The sequence below is a fragment of the Callospermophilus lateralis genome, chromosome 3 (assembly GCF_048772815.1).
Source record: "Callospermophilus lateralis isolate mCalLat2 chromosome 3, mCalLat2.hap1, whole genome shotgun sequence".
Lineage (NCBI taxonomy): Eukaryota > Metazoa > Chordata > Mammalia > Rodentia > Sciuridae > Callospermophilus > Callospermophilus lateralis.
Genome location: NC_135307.1, coordinates 108,900,185 through 108,919,800, shown reverse-complemented (window position 1 = coordinate 108,919,800; position 19,616 = coordinate 108,900,185). Strand labels below are relative to the sequence as shown.

General features: G+C 40.4%; 1 protein-coding gene across 1 annotated transcript; it reads left to right on the top strand.

Moving 5' to 3' along the window:
* Nucleotides 1-3,108: 3,108 nt before the first annotated feature.
* Pdcd7 (programmed cell death 7) lies at nt 3,109-15,275 on the top strand. Its single transcript, XM_076850950.2, has 5 exons — nt 3,109-4,019; nt 5,784-5,922; nt 11,288-11,524; nt 11,784-11,871; nt 14,008-15,275. Exons 1-5 carry the CDS (start codon nt 3,153-3,155, stop codon nt 14,129-14,131), a joined length of 1,455 nt encoding a protein of 484 aa, XP_076707065.2. The 5' UTR covers nt 3,109-3,152; the 3' UTR covers nt 14,132-15,275.
* The last annotated feature ends 4,341 nt before the right edge of the window (nt 15,276-19,616 follow it).

Below are 19,616 nucleotides of genomic sequence, written 5' to 3'. Positions count from 1 at the left end.
ACAGATGCATGCCACCATGTCTGGCTAGCAGTGCCATTTTAAAAGGGCACAGATGTTACATGAGCTGCTTTATTCCAGGGATTGGTTAATCCCTGGCACTTTCATGTCCCTCTAACAAATATTCCTAGTTATAGATTCAGAGAAAGTTTTATTAAAATTTATGTTAAACATTATTGCAAATCCTTACTTAAATATCCTGCATGGAATCTGACACTATGGACGCAGACCAAGCTTTTCAAGAACCTTACTAGTTTTCTAAGGGAAGTAAGCATAGACTTCATTGAATTATAATAGTGGGGGTGTGGTGGCCCAGATGAGTCTGGAAGAATAAGTAGGAATGAGGATTAAAACCAGTAATGGTATACACCTGTGATCCCAGTGACTCAGAAAGTTGAGTGATCAAGTTGAGGACAACCTCAGCTACTTAGCAAGATTCTGTCTCAAAAAAAAAAAAAAAAAAAAGAGGGTGGTGGTGCTAGGGATGTAACTTAATGGTAGTGTCCCTGGGTTCAATCCCCAGGGTCATTAAAATAAGAAAAGAAAAAAAGGGTTAAAATCAGAATCTCAGAAGTGTGAAACAACTAGAGAACCTTAGGAGTTGAGAAATAGGTAGCAACTATGGCTTTCTGTTATTATTTCATAGAGAAGCCATCTCTGAACCTACCAACTGCATCATCCAATCTTTCTAGTTAAAACTAAAGGGTCCCCCTTACCAAAATGCAAACACTTCATGTATAATTTGAGTCCCATAATCCCCTCTCATTTCTCAAAGCCTCCAGTTCTTTTATTACATTAACTGTTTTTTTCCTTGTGAATTATTCCTAGAAACATTAAAATATTGCTGAGAATTCCTTATCCTAGCAAATCTCCCAAGCCTTTTCACTTATCTTTCCAACTACACCATAATTCCCACTAGGGTGAAGACCAAACTTGTTTTGTTCACTATAATGAGTATTTACCATTAGTGCTTCATATATTTAAAGTGATCTGTATACTTTTAAACACTTTGTTCCTGCAGTCTGGCTGGGCACAATTCAGGAGCCACTTATCAAACAGAAATGAACTTTATTTTTAGAACACACACTCTGCACCACAAGAGCTCTTCAGGAATTCCCTCAGAGCCCAACTGCCACCACCGGCTTCCCATGAGCCTCTTAACCACCTACTCCTACTGCTCTTGAGGCCGATTGGCTGGGTTGCATGGGCAGAGCCAAAAGAGTACCCCAATGAGCAGCTCAGTGGTCTGAAAGGGCAGGGAAACAGCCCAATGAGCATCACCCAGAGGAGTCAATCAGCTGGCAGCTGGAAGTTTGCTGGGGCCACGGTGAGCCAATCAGCTGGAAGTTTGTTGGGGTGCCTTCCGCTGTGGTTCTCAAAAATTTATAGTGATCTGTGTACTTTCAAATACTTTGTTCCCCCAGAGGATTGTGCACAATGAAAAAAGTAAATCCCAAATGGTTATACACTATATGATTCCACATATAAATACATAACATTCTTGTGAGGACAAAATTTATAGAAATACAGAATAGATTAGTGGTTTCCAGGGATTGAGGAGAAGGTGGGTTAATGGGAAAAAGTGGTGTGACTATTAAAGGACAAATGAGGAATCCTAGCAGGGACAGAAACATTCTGTATCTTGACTGTAGCAATTGTTAATATTACTGGTTGTAATATGTAATTGTAATATGTAATCTGCAATTCTACAAGATGTTATCATTAGGGGAAAGTACATAGGATCTCCCTGTATTTCTTCTTACAATTGCATTTTAATTTGCAATTATTTTAAAATAGTTTAATCAAATGGCATGGTTTCCCCCTTCACCTACTGCTTAAAATCAATGGTTTCCTCTAGATTTTATAACTTCTGTCCACTTCCCCAAGATCACGAGGTTCCCCTTGAAGTAGGATAAAAGGAATAAAGATAGGTAAAAAGGAGACAAAAGGGAAGGAAAAAAGCCTATAGCTGTAACTCTAAAAGCCCCAAGCTTGGACCTTCTCTCCAGATATCACTCCCAGGTCTGTCATTCCCAGATTTCTGAGAAATCTACAAAATTTTTTTAAAAAGAGTTACTATAAATTCACTCATCTATGAAAATTGCCTCATTTGATTAAATATGTGCACTGTTAGCATACGTAATTTAGACACATTCCAAAGATTGATTAGATAGAAGAGATAATGTCAAGCTGAAAATCCTGGATACAGACCAGATAACCATAAACAGCTTGTGATTTATGATCAAAGAACTGAGTTCACCAGACTGACAAGGGTCCCACATAACCTTACTATGTCTACCCTTCATAAAGTTTCCTTTAAAAGAAAAGCCCCAGTCAGGCATGTGGCCCTCGGGTTTCCCAGCGACTAGGGATTTGAGGCCAGCCTCAAGAATTTGGCGAGGCCGTTTCTCAAAAAATAAAAAGGACTGGGAGTGGTGGATCACTTCTGGGCTCAATCCCCAGTACCAAAACCAAAATAAACCCGCGTTCTGCTCTTGAAAATCCTTATCTTCACCTTTCACTTTCTAATAAACACCTTCATATGTTCTAAAACTTGATGCTTCCTTAAATTCTCTTCTGCAGTGTGTCAAGAGCCTGAAGGTCTAAGTAAACGTCTCCTCGAACCCCCTTATGGTGACACCCTCAGGTCTTTGCTCCACACACACACACACACGGACATTCCTTCACTTCCCCTTGGGTCCCCCACCACCACTAGTTATACTCCTATCCACTAGCACATGCTGTTCCCATCTGGACCATGCTTCTTTCTCTTCCATATAACTCCTGTTTGTCCTTCAGATCGCAACAGAAGCCTCAAATCCTTAGGACGAACTTTAAAACTCTGACCAAGTCCAATATCATCATTACACTTTGACATTTGTTGCATGATTAATGGGTTTTCTTTTACTAGACAATTCCACGAATAGACTGCCTCGTTGTCTCACTTGCACGGAGCTCATAGCTCCGCCTCAAGAATATTTAGAAGAGTATTTTTTTGATTTGAAAGAGTGAGAATGCAATCAACGCCCACCCTTGCACTGCGCTTCTTGGAGGGACATGTCGCAAGGAGTCGCGCATCGCAAGACGTCACTTCCGCCCGGAAGACTCGCGGAGAACCGCTGGAATTCCTGTCACTTCTCAGTATCTCCGTGAATATGGCTTTACCGCCCTTCTTCAATCCGGGTCGCCCGGGCCCGCCGCCCCCGCAGCCACCGCCTCCTACTCCTTTCGGCTGTCCGCCACCGCCGTTGCCCTCCCCGGCTTTTCCGCCGCCTCTTCCCCAGCGGCCCGGCCCTTTTCCGGGGGCCTCTGTCCCCTTCCTCCAGCCTCCGCTGGCTCTGCAGCCTCGGGCCCCCGCGGAAGCCTCCCGCGGCGGCGGCGGCGGCAGCTCTTTCTACTCGGTGCCGCCACCGCCGCTGCCTCCGCCGCCGCCCCAGTGCCGGCCCTTCCCGGGGACCGATGCCGGCGAGCGCCCGAGGCCACCGCCTCCAGGCCCGGGGCCGCCCTGGAGCCCACGCTGGGCTGAGGCGCCGCCGCCGCCCGACGTGCTTGGGGACGCGGCCCTGCAGCGCCTGCGCGACCGGCAGTGGCTGGAGGCGGTGTTCGGGACCCCCCGGCGGGCGGGCTGCCCGGCACCCCAACGCGCGCTCGCCGCGCCCAGCCTAGGCGACGTACGCGCACGGTTGCGTGGTGCTCTGCGCCTGGTGCGGCGGCTTCGTGGCCTGGGTCAGGCCCTGCGCGAGGCGGAGGCCGACGGCGCGGCCTGGTCCCTGTTGCATGCCCAGGCCGCGCCGCTGCGCACCGAACTGGCTGAGAGGTTACAGCCACTGTCCCAGGCTGCCTATATGGGCGAGGCGCGGCGGAGGCTAGAGAGGGTCCGGCGCCGCCGACTGCGGCTTCGCGAAAGAGCCCGGGAACGCGAGGCCGAGCGGGAGGCGGAGGCCGCGCGGGCAGCCGAACGCGAGCAGGAGATTGACCGCTGGCGGGTCAAGTGCGTACAGGAGGTGGAGGAGAAGAAGCGGGTGAGAGCAGCGAAGGACATGGCTGTAGGGGTGGTGGTGGTTGGAACCTGAGCGGTGTGAAGCTTTTAAGCTGCCATTTCTCAGGGCTTAGCCTGTTTCCTTATTTGTAAAATGTTAGCCACCCTTTCCACCTGGTACTCCTATACTAATTGCGTGTTAATGATATATGGCACACAAAACAAAGCTCTAGTGCACTGTAAAGGACTGTAAACCAAAATTATAAGGTTTATAAGTGACTTTACTGCCCTAAGTGACTTTAAGAATGCAAAATATAGAGAACTTGGGACGCTGCCTCAAGAAACATACCCTAATTGGCTGGTGGAGCAATAGTGTTTTTCCCAGGATTTGCTTGCTGGTTTTAAAACATCTATCAACCAGGTGCAATGGCACATACTTTTAATCCCTGCGACTTGGAGGCTGAGACAGGATGATCACAAGCTTAAGACCAGCCTCAGCAATTTAGTGAGACCTGGTCTCAAAAAGTAAAAAGGATGGGGATGTAGCTCAGTGGCAAAGCAGCCCTGTGTTCAATCCCCAGTATCAATAAATAAAACATGTCCTTAGGTTTAGCAATCATGTTTTTGAGCACTTAACTATACATGTACTAGGTGCTACTCTAAGGTATTAAATAAACTAGATCATGAGTTTTTATAACAACCCCAAGATATAGGAGGAATTTCACCAGTTTTACAGATTCGAAAATGAGGCATAGAGAGATTAACTTGCCAACAATCACAACCAGTTTGTGGCAGTTTAACTTCAGATTTATGCCCCAATTGTCTGTTTCAAAGCCTATTGTCTCAAGCTCTTAAGTAGGACCAGGATGAAAATGTAAATTGGTCAGATGTTCTACTAAGGCCTTCTCTTTTCCTTTGAATGCTGTTCCATTCCTCCCTCCCTCCACTTTGCCCAGTCAGTTCCTCCTCTTTATGGTCTGCTGCTACTCTGGAGTCTGATATAACTTTGCAGTGAAGTATATTAATGGCAAACTGTATCATTGCATTTCAGAATATCATTGCTTTAAAGGAGAATGTCTGGACAGGCAGCACTTTAACCCAAGGGAATTTGAGTCAGTTAAGCTGGAATTTAACGAGAGCCCATTAGGTGCCAGAATCAGTGCACAATACCAAGGTTAGAGATGAGTAGTCCATAGCCCTTGTGCTTGAGAATCTTAGAGTCTCAGAAGGATCATGTCATTGTAGAATGGTGTGTGTTAGGGTTTCATCTATAGGTGCTATAAGGAGACAAGAGAAGGAATATTCCGTCCAAATGATATAATGACTTGTAAGCTGAGCCTTGAAAGAAATGTCAAAGTAAGTGAAGGCATCAGATACTGTTCCAGGCAGAGGGAATAATCTAGGCAGAAGGGTGAAACAGCATTATCTTCCCTGGGAATCTGAATCTTTAGGCCAATGAGTCTGCATTTTTAACAAGAGAGTGCCCCATTTAACAAAGTAAATTGGGAGCAGATACTCCCTGGACCAAGCTTTGAGAAACAGAAAGAAACAAGGACCAAGTGTCAATGTTGAAGATGCAAAGAAGAGAGGTTCTCCTTTAAGAAAGTTATACAGTCAGTGGAGGAAGATAAGGCCTTCATTGGACCATTGTAGAGGGGAGTAGTTGTGCCAGGCCTATGAAACTGAGTATAGATTCAGTAGAGTCTTTCTTAACCCTGACTGTTTGATCCTTTGAAATCAGCAGCTATAAGCCCTGTTGTAAGGTTGTTTCTAATACAGAGTCTTGTGGTCTCTGTTTCTCCTCCAGGAGCAGGAACTCAAGGCTGCTGCTGATGGAGTCTTATCTGAAGTGAGGAAAAAACAAGCAGACACCAAAAGAATGGTGGACATTCTTAGAGCTTTGGAGAAATTGAGGAAACTGAGGAAAGAAGCAGCAGCAAGGAAAGGTAACCAGGGCTTTGTATTTGTACTTTCATTTCTTCCCCTCTTTCTTCTCCTTCTTTATCTAGTGCCTCTCCACTCCAAATGTTTTAATGGAAAAAATATTTGATATTTTCACAGTGTTGGTAACTGGACTTGTCAGCAATAGCTTAGAACTTTTGAAGCAAAAAGCCTCAGAAGATGTTTAGCCCCTGGTAGACAAAGTTGAAAAGAAACACAGTGTGGGAATCCACTGTACTTTCTTGCCTTCCACTCATCACTCCTGCCACGGGTATTTCAAGCCACAGTTTTCTGAGTGGGTTCACTGTAGCTGGTCAGCTTTGCCATGTGCCAAGGTAAAGGTTTCCCTCCTCTTGTTTGCTGCTTCAGAAAGTGTTGAAAACTTGTGTTTCAAACCTGAATTATTGCTGTTTGAAGAGATCTTAGTGATTTAATAGGGCAGGGAGTGCTTTGACTATGGATGTCCCCAGCTTCCCTATGTGTTCCTTTTGAACTCAGAAGACTTAACTGGTCTCCTCTTGCCACAGAATGGAGTACTAGACACCATAACCAGGCCTCCAAGCCTTTCCACAAAGGTTTGTTCCAGCCACATTGGTTTTCTGGAAATTACCCAGTCATACTTTCCATTTGCCTATCAGTCTTTGCTCTTGCCATTCAGTTTGTTTGTCAGCCCTCAGTTCCATCTTTTCATTTTAAGATTTCATTATCCTTCAAAATTGATTACAGATGTAACATCCTCCATCCTTCCCTGATTGGGCTGAGATGACTTGCTTCCTCTCACTTGCACCTGGTTTTGACCATATACTGCCTTTTTTAGTAGGTAATAAGCCTTTGACATTCATCAGGGATATTTGAGGGTACACAGATCAGAAGGTGCCACTGTACGAAATGATTTCCCCCATGTGTGGTTTAAAATAGAAATGAAAACTGTGATTCTTTTAGACCCTTAGTAAAGTTTTGTTGGGATGTGACTATTATGCATTCAGCTAGGCTCATTCACTACTTAAGTGATTGGCTTCAGCATGTCAGCCATCAGAGCAGCTAATTTCCACTCAGCCCTCAGAATCAGATGACCCCATGGCAGGAAGGAGGTTGAGGACTGAACCCAGGGCACTTTACCCCTGAATTATATCCCCAGTCCTTTTTACAGGGATTTAATTTTCAGACAGGGTCTCCCTAAGTTGCTGATGCTGGCCTCCATCTTGGAGTTCTCCCATCTCAGCTTCTTGAGTCACTGGGAGTATAGGTATACACACTTGTGCCCAGTTGATGCCACTCTAATTGAAAAGGAATATAGAGGATGAAGAATTGGATGGTAGATCAGTTTAGTTGGGGGCCAGTTGAGTTTGAGGAACTTAGATACATCCTGGATAAGAGTTCATCAGCAAATAGCCATAAGTAAGAATGGTCTTAAGAGGACTAAGGGCTCAAAAGATGAAATCCTAGAGAATGTCAAAATCCATGTGAGCAAAGAGCAGACCACAAAACAGACCAAGGTAGGTCAGAGAGAGATGAGGAAAAGGAAGTCTCCTAGAGGCAGACATAAATCCTATACCTCCTAGAAAGTGACAGGTGCTGAGAGTGGTTGTAAAATCATGTATACCTTACTTTAATTTCTCTTATTTTCCTCATGTGCTAAAGGGTAGTAATGGTAGTTCCTATCCATGAGTGAATATTGTGAGAATTAAAGATTGCCTGTGGGACTGGGGTTGTGGCTCAGTGGTAGACCACTTGCCTTGCATGCGTGAGGCCATGGGTTCAATCCTCAGCACCACATACAAATAAATAAATAAATAAAATTAAAGATATTGTGTCCACCTGCAGCTAAAATAAATAAATAAATATATATAAAAGATTGCCTGTGAAGAAAAGGCAGAGAGCAAGATTAGTATCTGGCCATATGTCTAGTGCTAATGGTGATGGGTGTTATGTGACTTAGAGTCATGAGAAAACTTGAGCGTGTTTTAAGTGCTGAGGGAAGGAATGAGGAAGAAGGGTCAAAGAGATGCAGGAGACTAGTCAGTGATTCAGGTTTTCCCAGAAGGTAGGAAGATTTGGATACCAGGTGGAGATATTAACGTAAGTAAAAAGGACCCATCTCCCTCAGGCATGAAAATCAAGGATGAAAAGATGGGAACTAAGGTAGATGAGTGCAGTTGGGGGTGGAGAGTTGATAGATTTCCTGACTGCTGGTCTGTTTTTTCTTGGAAATAGAATAGCCAGCTTGGTGAGAACCAGTAGAGAAGTAGGGCTTTAAGAGAGACATGGAAGTTTTAAATAATGCCATGAGGCCAGCAGGAGACCCACGGAAGGTGGTTAGATGGTTGCAGAGAGATACTGTGGGTCTGGCTGATAAACCTATATATATTGAGGTCACCCACCTAAATGACTTCTTCCAGGAGTACTCTGCAGCTGACAAGTGTGCACAAGACAGAACTTGGGGCTTTTGGGGATTTTACTTTATAGAGTTACCATAAATGTTGGTGGTCGCTCAAAAAAGGAGTGGAAGGAGGATGAAATCTGATAGATATATCAGGTTTGGAGGTTTTGGGGAAAACTAACAGTATTTGGGGAGAAGGAACTAAAAATCTTGAGAGGGTAGAAAGTTACAGACAGAAGAGAATAATCTACCTAGATTTCAGAGATGGAAAGTTTTTTTCTGATCATGCCAAGATCCAAAGAGTGAATGAGGTCCCAGAGTGTGTGACTGAAGGGGAATAGAGGTGAAAACATCTGTGTTTTACAGATGCAGACTAAGGGTATGTGTGGTGGAGGAGAAAGGAAATCTACATGATGCTAGTACATGGGGTTGAGAGGAAGACTGGATGAGAAGTGCCCTTTCCAAAGGAGTGTGTCAAGTGCACTAGGAGTGGTCAGTGAGATGTTAAGAGAGCTGTGTGGGTGGCCTAGACCCAACAGAAAGTATTAGCCTGGCAACTTAGTAGAAAATGAATTTGAATTGTAGAGTTTCATAGTTGTGAATCAGTGAATGGAAATATGTTCAAGCAGGTATTGCCGCAGTCTGGCTGGGCACAAAATCACGAGCCACTCACAGCCTTGTAGATTCAAACAGCAATTCTTTATTCCCGAACTCACACCGGTCCTCTACAAACACGTTCTGGGGAAATCCACGTTCTCTGCCCAAAATACTCTCTGAATCCCGGGAGAACTCAAGAACTATAGGAACTACAGGAGCGGGCACGCCTAAGGCAGCAGGATACGCCCTATTCCCAGCAGGGTACACCTTAAACCTGGAACCGCCCTAAACCCAAGGAGAGCTCTAAACCCTGATCCTCCCTAAACCCGGATCCGCCCTGGTCCTTGAGCAAGGTCACCTTACATGCAGTGTCACTGCAGATGACCTGGGCAAGTCCATTTCCATGAGCCCTTCCTCTAAGCAACATGGGGTACGCTGGCAAGGAAATTGTCATACCTACTTGGCTAATGGCTCTCAGCAAGGTATGAGAAAATGATCCAGAGAAATGTCAGCCTAGAAGGTAAAGATAGGAGAATGAGCTCCATGATCATTTAATAGAGTGATTGAGGGAGAAAAATCATACCTCCAATTAAAACTTTATAAGAAATAGAATTACTAAGCTTGAGGAATTATTATTTTAGTCTTTTTGTCAACTAGAATTGAAATTTTAGTGTTCAAAGCCAACAGTATTATGTTTCTAGGTGGCAGTATAAATTGTTAAAACACTTAAATTATTCATTCATCAAATAAATATTCATTCATTACCTTTTCAGTATAAGTAAATGTATAGCTCTTTTAGGAAGCTGTTTAGTACATTTTGGTAATTTTTGAAAGTTTATTCATAAATATTTCCACTTTGAGAATTTCTTAGAAATAACATATAGGAATGAAAAAAATAACACACCCAAGAATGTTCATGGTAGAATTGTGTAACAATAGGATATTGGAAACAGCTAAAGGTTCAGTAGTAGAGAGCTTTTTAAGTGTATTATGATAACATTTATATGTTGAAATTGGATAGACACTAAATAACTATAAATACTGGGAAAAATGGGGAGAATCAATATTGAGATGCGAAAATTAAGTACATGTTATGTTGAACTAAATGAACTTGCTAATATATGGATGCAAAGATTAGAAGGAAATATAAGGAAATAAAAATGGTTGATGAAGGCAGTGGGGTTGGAATTTTTTTTTCTTCCTTGATTCTGATTTTTCAAATGCTAGGTTAATAAATAAAATTTCCTTTAAAAGTGTTCAAGGTGGGGCTGGGGTTGTGGCTCAGTGGTAGAGTGCTTGCCTAGCATGCACGAGACACTAGGTTCGATCCTCAGCACCACATAAATGTAACATAAAGATATTGTATTCACCTAAAACTAAAAAATAAATATTAAAAGAAAAGTATTCAAGGTTTGACAGAATGAACTATAACCACATCAGTCCACAAGGAATCACTTAGCAGCTTCAGCAGCTTTTATATTGAAAGGCCAATAGAGTAGTTAATGCACAACTGTAATCTATTCACGTATTCATTAAAATTTTAAATGTTTTCTTATAAAACTTGATGAAAAATTTCACACATGCACAAAAATAGAATACATAAGTATTAAAATATTTTGTAGTTATAGATGAACACAATACCTTTATTTTATTTGTTTATTTTTATGTGGTGCCAGGGATTGAACCCAATGCCATACGCATGCTAGGCAAACACTACCACTTAGCCACAACCCTGGCCCCTGTGATATCATTATTACACCAAAAAAGTGACCAATAATTCTTTGATATTGCCTAATAAGTAGTCTGTAAGTAGATTTTCCCAGTTGTGGCTTTAGTTATGTTGATTGTACTGTTAGCTGATCTCCAAGATTAATCAGAGTTAACAAATACCCCAGTTTTCCTGGGACATAAGGCTAAAGAAGGCAAACAGTTGGTCATCTCACTGTCAGCCACAGGCTTTGAGGTCAGTCAAGGTGGTTGATTATGTGTATCTTCTACCTCAGGAGTATGCTCTTTCAGAATTCAGAATGGTAGAGAATTCTCTATGAGGTCTGAGAGCTGATGCTGAGGGAATTTCACAACCAATGAAAAAGTTACGACAGATGCCTCCCTTAAGTGAGCTTGTTGTCCAACTGGAAGATCAAAACCATTAGAGACAAAACCAAAGATTAAGTGGTGTGATCCAGAGGGAGGAGATACAGGAGGTTCTCCTAGTAGGGGTCAGCCTTATTGGAGATTCGGAAAGATTAAATTGAGCCTTGAAGACCGAGTAGAATTTCCAAATTCTAAGCAAATTCATACTAAAGGTAAGACATTGAATCTGCTCATTTGAACATGGATTCTGGGATAAGAAAAAATGTTATCTAAAATACTATTTGGTTCTTCTTGCCCAGGGGTCTGTCCTCCAGCCTCAGCAGATGAGACTTTTGAGCACCATCTTCAGCGACTGAGAAAACTCATTAAAAAACGCTCTGAACTATATGAAGCTGAAGAGAGAGCCCTTAGAGTTATGTTGGAAGGAGAACAAGAGGAAGAGAGGAAAAGAGAATTGGAAAAGAAACAAAGAAAAGAAAAAGAGAAATTTTTACTTCAGAAACGTGAAATCGAGTCCAAGTTATTTGGGGATCCAGGTAAGTTCTCTTTACCCAGTAGAGAAAAGGAAAATAATAAATTGGCAGCTCTTTTTATCATGTGTGATTTTTCATTTAAGCTAGGAGGTGGTAGGCAACAAATGACGCCTTCTGATTTGAAACTTTATATCATGCAAATCATGGATACAGATAAAACATGTTTGATCATATTGTCATAATCATAGGCTCAGTCACCCTGCTTCTCAAGTACCCTCAATAGCAAGCATAATGATGTGGTCTCCTGCCTTTTCTCTTTCAGATGAGTTCCCACTTGCTCACCTCCTGCAGCCTTTCCGACAGTATTACCTCCAAGCCGAGCACTCTCTGCCAGCACTCATCCAGATAAGGTCAGAGGGGCAGGCTCTTTCTCTTGTCTTTCCCTGGGTAGCAAGAAGCACTTAATAAAGTGCTTATGTTATTGAGGCCTGTTACTGTACTTTTTTTTTTAAGTTCCTTATAGGTTTATGATGTTGCCAAGTTTCATGGAGGCCACATACGTCTTGTTTAGTTCTCATTAGATCCATTTTAACAGGTAAAGAAACTGAAACTCAGGTGTGAGACTTGCCCTTTTGCATAGCTCTTCTGTGGATTTAAAACATTGGCTTCATTTTTTTTTTAATTGGCTTCATTTTTTTTTAAGAGAGAGAATTTTTTAATATTTATTTCTTAGGTTTCGGTGGACTCAACATCTTTATTTTTATGTGGTGCTGAGGATCAAACCCAGTGCCCTGCGCATGCCAGGCAAGCGCACTACCGCTTGAGCCACATCCCCAGCCCCTAGCTTCATTTTCTTGATTCTCTCTGATGCTAAACAGATCTAGGAAGAGAAACCCTCCTTTGAGTACTTGCCTGTAGAGACTGGCCTCAGTGGTAGAGTGCTCCCCTAGCATGGATGAGGCACTGGGTTTGATCCTTAGCACCACATGAAATCAAAATAATGTGTCCACCTAAAACTAAAAAATACATAAATAAATATTAAAAAAAAAAAAAAGAAAAGAAAGACCCAAGCAGACTTCTGAGTTCCTACCAGTCATAGCCCAGAGATCTGGAAACAAGGGACTCATCTGAATCTACGATCTGGGTAAAGTTTTCAGCTTTTTGGGTCTCATTCTCCTCACCTGTGAAATGGAGATTGTAGACTAGAATGTGGCCTTCAAACTGAAACAGCATCATTCTTCCCAAATGCAGTTTTTTGAGAAATCAGTATATAAAACAAATGGAATGCATAGGTTTCCCAGGCAGGTTAAATCTTGCTGATTCTAGATTCTTCAAAACATTTTGGGGTCTAGGAGTCCTCAAATATGGTTTGAAAATCACCAAAAGAAGTGATTTCTACAGGTACCTTCTAAAACTCCAACAATATATGATTCTCTGGAAAGAATGCTCTTTAGCATACCAAATTTATTTTCTGGGAAGAGTTTATATAATTTTTTTTTTTTAAGAGAGAGAGATAATTTTTTTAATATTTATTTTTTGGTTTTCGGTGGACACAACATCTTTATTTTATTTTTATGTGGTGCTGAGGATCGAACCTAGCACTCCGCGCATGCCAGGCAAGCACACTACCGCTTGAGCCACATCCCCAGCTCCAAGAGTTTATTTTTGACTGATGTACAAGTTTCAGCTTTTAAACATAAGTACAGTTTATTATTATTCACAACAGCTGTGTTCCATCAGGTCACTATGAACACTGAATTACAGAGTACCAAACCATTGCGTCTAAAGGAAACACGAGATTAAGAGATTCCTGCGAGCCTCTGGTTTCATTTTCATCAACTGATTGTACCTTGTTTCGTGTGTCTTCTTTTTAAAGACACTTCGTTGAACACATATTGTCAATTCATTAACAAGGACTTTATGGCTAACAACACTATAACCCATGCCCAAATGAAGCACAAGGCACAACAGTTCTCTGACATGTAGCACACTAGCCAACACTTCACCATTACACTACATTTTAAACAGAGAGACTATCAGTAAAAAGCACAAAAATATGGGGAGGGGGAAACATGGTAGTAAGTAGACCACAAAAAGGACACTTATATACAATGAAAGAACTATAAACAAGAAAGCAGAATGAGTGTTGCTTTGACCTTAGCTCACAACAAGTATTTTAGTGACTCAGATTTTTTTGCTACTCTGCATCTATGAGTATCCATGAGAGTACCATAAGTGATGATTTGGGGGTTACAAATAAATTTTAGTGAGTAGGCAAATTTGTATATACAGAATCTGCTAATAATGAGGCTCAACTGAATGTTAATTATTTGGTTACCCATAAGGTTGTAAGTTCTTCAGAATTTTTTTCCTAAATGTATACATTTAAGAAATGTAACCTTTTGCGTATGTCCTAGAAACCATGTTCTATAGTAGATTAATACATTAGTTATTTGAAAGCTCAGTTCTGGAAATAGAATTATTGAACATCTTGCTTGGAAAAAAAAAACAGAAATAAACAATTGTTCTATAATGTTCTTATTAAGGCATGATTGGGATCAGTACCTGGTGCCATCCGATCATCCTAAAGGCAACTCCGTTCCCCAAGGATGGGTCCTTCCCCCGCTCCCCAGCAACGACATCTGGGCAACCGCCATTAAGCTGCATTAGGAAAGATGCTCCAGGAGTGTGGTCCAGCCAACGCTCTTTCCAGCTCTAAATATTAGTGATGTTGCCATCTTGTGCTGTAGACTAAACCATAAATGCTAAACTCCCTGTGTCAATGCCCTAGCCTAAAGTTATGCTTTCTTATATGCTCTGTCCTGGCCAGAGGTACCTCTTGAATCAGGAGATTAATATTGTTCTTCCGGGAGGGGCTGGGGATATAGCTCAGTTGGTAGAGTGCCTGCCTCACATGCACAAAGCCCTGGTTCAATCCCCAGCACCATAAAAACAATATGGTTCTTCAGGAAAGGACCTAGGTGAATTGAGGTTATTACCACAGGTAGTGACCTTGGTTCACTAAATTTGCCTCTGTTTTGAGGGGCTTGGTCTAGAGTGACTTATTAATTAGTCTAGCTTCCTTGTATCGTGATGGGTAAGTATACTCAATACATTTAAATACTCAGAACAAATGTGTGCTGGGTGGATTTAGCAGCCCGTCACCAATAACTGAGCGTAAAGGCAAGCTTGATGCAAAAACCTTCTTACCTTCCTACCTAGAGAACACTAACTCCCTGGGGTAAAGGTCAAAAGCCTTCAGCTTTCTTAATCCTAGTTTTTGTGCAGCTTGGGAGATGGCAAGTTAGGAAGATGGCAGTGGCTACAGGCTGGGCTGCCAGAAAACATGATGGCCTAGTCTCAGTAGTCATGCAGAGAACTTAGAAAATCTGAAGAGTACCTATATTCAAATTGTATCATGTTTTAGTGGACAATGACTGTATTTTCCTCATGTTCTCCGTTCTAGTGAAACCACCTGGTTTTTGAAGTTCCTAGGAGTCTAGTTTTTTCAGAATCTCCCAGAATAGAAATTTCTCTGTGGGAGTGGGACCTTAATCTCACTCAGTCACATTGTAGGAGGCTGGTTTAGCTGTGGAATTTTCTTAGGAACTCAAGCTTCCCAAAACATCCATGTAGTCATAGTTGGGAGAAAAGGAAATAAGAATGACAAAATTTATTTTTTATATTCATTAATAAATGCTGTTGAGATGATCTGTCATATAACATGTCAACTTTTATTTTGGTTTGTTTTGATTTTTGCCAATTTTGTTATTTAATTTCTGAAAAACTAAATAAACATCATTTTTATTTTTTAGTTTCAGCCTTTGCCCCCAATTTGTTGCCTCTTAAATCATTTAACACATTTCACTTTCACATTGCTGAAACATTTTCATTCCAAAATTGAAATTTATTAAACAGGCATTTGCTACAGGAAAATGAATCTCAAACACCAAACTTTGTCTGCAACATCCAACTCTGGATAAGCAAGGATGGACACCATCAACTTAGAAATGATTTATAGTTGGACACTCCTGGGTTCAAGATACTAATGCCTTTGTCTCTTTCTATTATTTGATTTGTATTGTTCAGTTTGCACTGCACATTATGTGTTTCAGAGTTCACAAGGAATGAGGGACCATACTTTTCCAAAGTGTGTCTAAGCTCATAAATCTTAAAATCTGTACTGATTGACCTCAAGTAACCCCCACAGTCCTATTGTGACTTTTCTTTTGAAACCTCCACCATTTACCCTGATGAACTTCAGTAGGAGCAGAAATAAAAGATGAATTGTGCCATCTATGTTTGGTGCCTGAACAGTCTTGTCACTAAGATACCTGCACTGATGAAGGTGGAGAATGTGAGGTAGGGACTCAGGAGAATCAGGCAGCAAAACCCAAGCAGAGGGAGCATTTATCCTTAGTTAGAGGGAAAAAACATTCCTCTTACCTTTTATTTGACCTTTGCAAGGTTTTTATAAAGTGAACTTTATTTGATTTTTGTTTTAAGTTTTTCCTGGTTTATTACCTTTGTGCTATGGCATTTCTTTACCGGCTTAGAAAGAATCACAGCATCTTTAATGAACTGTACTTTCAAAACTACAAGTGGTGTCATTGTAAATATCTTACCCTATGGTCCAGTCTCTTTGTTAACTATGGAAAATTTCATATATATACAGAAGTAAAGAGGTTAGTGTGACCTTTTCTCCCATGTACTTATCATCCAGCTTCAAATAATTATCAAGTCGTACTGTCTTGTTTCATCTGTATCTCCACCACTCAACCTGGATTATTTTGAAGCAGATGCCATCAAACTACTTCATCCATGAATACTTGAGTATGGAACCTTAGTTTTAAAAAATTTAACCACAGTACTGTTATCACATTTAATGAATTTTTTTTTTTCTGAAGAGTTCCCAGTCTCCATCTCACCAATGACATCTTTGTGATATCATATCCTTCTGTTTCCATAATTCTTTAGTTTAGTTGTTCAATAACTGTGCCATCCAATATGATAGTCACATATGCTAGTAAGCACTTGAAATGTAACTGGTTTGAATTAAGATAGGGATAATGTATGTGGCTCACATTCTTTCTACTAGGTAACACTGTTCTAGAAGCTTGGTGACATTTGGATTGGAATTTTATGGCAAGACTACATACGTGGTATGTACTTCATTTAGCAGGTTCTACTGTCTGTCCCATTGGGATGTTAGCAGCCACTAATAATCAAGACCTAGATTCATTAATTCATTAGGGGTGGGAAAATACTAGTAATTTGATTCCGTCATTCTTCAATTATTAATTGGAATACTAAAAAGAGAAACTTCCCCTCATCAACTATTTGGTTATCCTTGAGTATAATTTGTATAGGAAAGCAAGAGATAAATACTTAATTCTTTTTATTTACAGATTCATAAAATAACGAATTGGTTTTTAACATCCCCCAAAGGTAGCCAGTGATTTTTGTTTTGCACATTTGTTGTTGTTGTGGGGTGGGGGATGCTGGGATTAAACCTTACATATGCCAGGCAAGTGTTCTACAACTGAGCTGCACCCACTGCCCAAGTTTTGTTTTTAAGTATCTTTATGAATTTGGACCTAAACATTTTTCTTTAAAAGCCATCAAACCATTGTTGTTATCTTTATTGCTTGCTCCATCTTTTGGACAGTAGGAGTCTCTTCAACTCCTGCTGACTTCCCATACATTCCAGTATTCTGTTTTAAATTTATCTTGTACCATCTGCCACCTCAGACCTGGAGTCAGTGATTTTTTTCCAGTGAGTTCTGGTTCTTCTTTAGAAGAAAAAGTATTTATAGATCATAACCTTCATGTTAGGGGTGCTTATTGTTATTGCTTCCCATTTAGAGTCATTTCTTATTCTTTTTAGTCAACAGAATTTGGAACTACATTGCTGTTGAGCCTTCAGTCCTTTTTGAAATCATGTCATTTTTATACTTTTACCTGAATTCTCTATAGATTGAACATGAATGGATAAAAATAGAGAAACCATTCAATGACTAATCAGAAAGTCAACCAATTGTTGATTCATCATATCATATATGCAAGCATACTTTTCTTTTTTTCTTTTCTTTTGCATGGTTCTGGAGTTGAACCTAGGGCCTCTTTCTTACAAGCTAGGCAAGTGTTCTACAACCGAGCTACGTCCCCAGCCCTGCAAGCATACTTTTATTTCCTAGAAGTGTCATCCCTGGACTTGTGAAGAACTCTGACAAAAGCATTTACTTTTAAGAAATGATATAAACATAGGGAAGAAAGCTATGAGAGAAAGAAAATACATTAAATACTAAGAGAGTATTCCGCCCAAGTGGCTGAGTTTATGTTGTCGAAGAATTTTCTGCTATAAGCCAACCAATTAATCATTCTAAAACCATGCTTCTGTGTCCATGTGACTTTTGTAACAAGAAGCTTAGCTAAGATTATGCCATCTGTTGTAGCAGTTCACTTCTACATGTTTTATCCACAAAGAAGCTCTCCTGGGAATTCCAAGGTAAGTCCAAACTATACCTTGTTCCATTGAAATAAGAGTAATATTCAGTAGATTAAAGGAATGTGAATGCTGTGAAGTATTAGTAGTGGTTTATTTTAGGGAACAAATTAAATGACACATTTCCGACTAACTTATTTTTAAAGTTTTGAGTCAATAAATTACCATATAAGGAGCTTGTTACTTTGTGTGTATTGGTACTGTAGTTCCTAACTTGCCACATCTGGTCACCTATGAAGAATTTGTTTTGCCTTTTGGAATAAACTGATTTCTCAACAGTCTCTGAAACTAAGATCACGGTCTTTGAAGCAAAGTGGTGTTAGAATGCATAACATTGTTAAATTCATGTTTGTCAGAATCAGGATACCAGAATTTGTGTTCTTGGAATATGATTTTTTAATTTCCCATTTTCTAGGTACTGTATTAGATGCTTCAAACATTAAAAAGGAGCAGACATATAGGATTCATGCCTTCCTGGAATCTGAATGTAAAGTAGAGAATGTAAAGTTGTAATAATTGTACAGATATTTAGAGTCATTAGTTACAATTATGATTATGCTACAAGGAATAGTACTTAGTAATTGATTTATAGTTTTCATTATCCAAATATTTATTACAAAGTACCCATAGAGGCTAAGCAAAATACCAAATGCTCCCTAAACTTCACAGAAAATACAGGTTGTGAGAAAGATATTAATCTAATTATAAAAAAAAATGCACTGAGTACTTTGAAGAAAAGGTATGGTTCTAGGAGAATATGAAGTAGAAATTTTTTTCATACATGGTTCTATAATATAGTTAGGAGAAATAACAGAAAAAACTATCATCTAGTAGGGATAAGAATTGTTCCATCTACATATGTATATGCTAGGTCACAAAATATATACTCTGTCACAGTAAAATATATATATATTTTTAAATTTATATGTATGGATATATATGCATATATATATATTTATTTATTTATTTATGGATACTGCCAGTATATTAATTAGACTTTAAACATTTTATAAAAGCTTTCTTATAAAAGTGATGTTTCAGCTGAACTCTGAAAAATGAACAGCTTTTAATTAGTTGTAGAGAAGAGACAGAGAAGAACACGGCAAGTATTTGGAATAGAATATGCAAAGGTCCTGTGGTGAGTCAATAGACAATTGGAAATTGAAGGCTATGATGGCTGCAGTAAGATGGGAAAAGGGAGATCAGGGGCTAGAAGTTGCAAGGCTTCTGAAGGAGTTTTTATTCTGAAAGCACCTAGAAACTATTGAAAGCTTTCAAGCAAGTTAGTGGCTTAGTTTTGTGTTTTGAAATGATCCTTCTTGCTTCAGCATGTGGAACAAAACCGCAGTAATACAGCATGAGAGGATACATGGGGAACAGTTGTCTAAGTGAAAGAACAGGGGCTGGGGTTCCCATGGTAGCAGTGCAGGAAGCATGAAATGGCTACACTCCAGATTTAAAAGAGAGAACTTGTCAAAGGATTTGGCATGGGTAGGAAATGAGAGGAACATTAGGAATAGACCCTCATTGCCTGGATCAAAGCTGCCATACCTTGAGAGGAACCCTGGAGGTGGGGGATGATCACTTTGGGGGAGGGGAAAGTCAATAGTTCACTTTGCATATGTTGAGTTTGAGGGACTCTTGAGACAT

What these genes read in the sequence shown, in the direction of transcription:
- Pdcd7 (XM_076850950.2), top strand. Translation starts at nt 3,153, where the DNA reads ATGGCTTTACCGCCCTTCTTCAATCCGGGTCGCCCGGGCCCGCCGCCC. An exon ending in CAAGTTATTTGGGGATCCAG is followed by an intron (nt 11,525 to 11,783) that starts GTAAGTTCTCTT and finishes TTTCTCTTTCAG; the next exon opens with ATGAGTTCCCACTTGCTCAC. An exon ending in CCAGCACTCATCCAGATAAG is followed by an intron (nt 11,872 to 14,007) that starts GTCAGAGGGGCA and finishes GTTCTTATTAAG; the next exon opens with GCATGATTGGGATCAGTACC.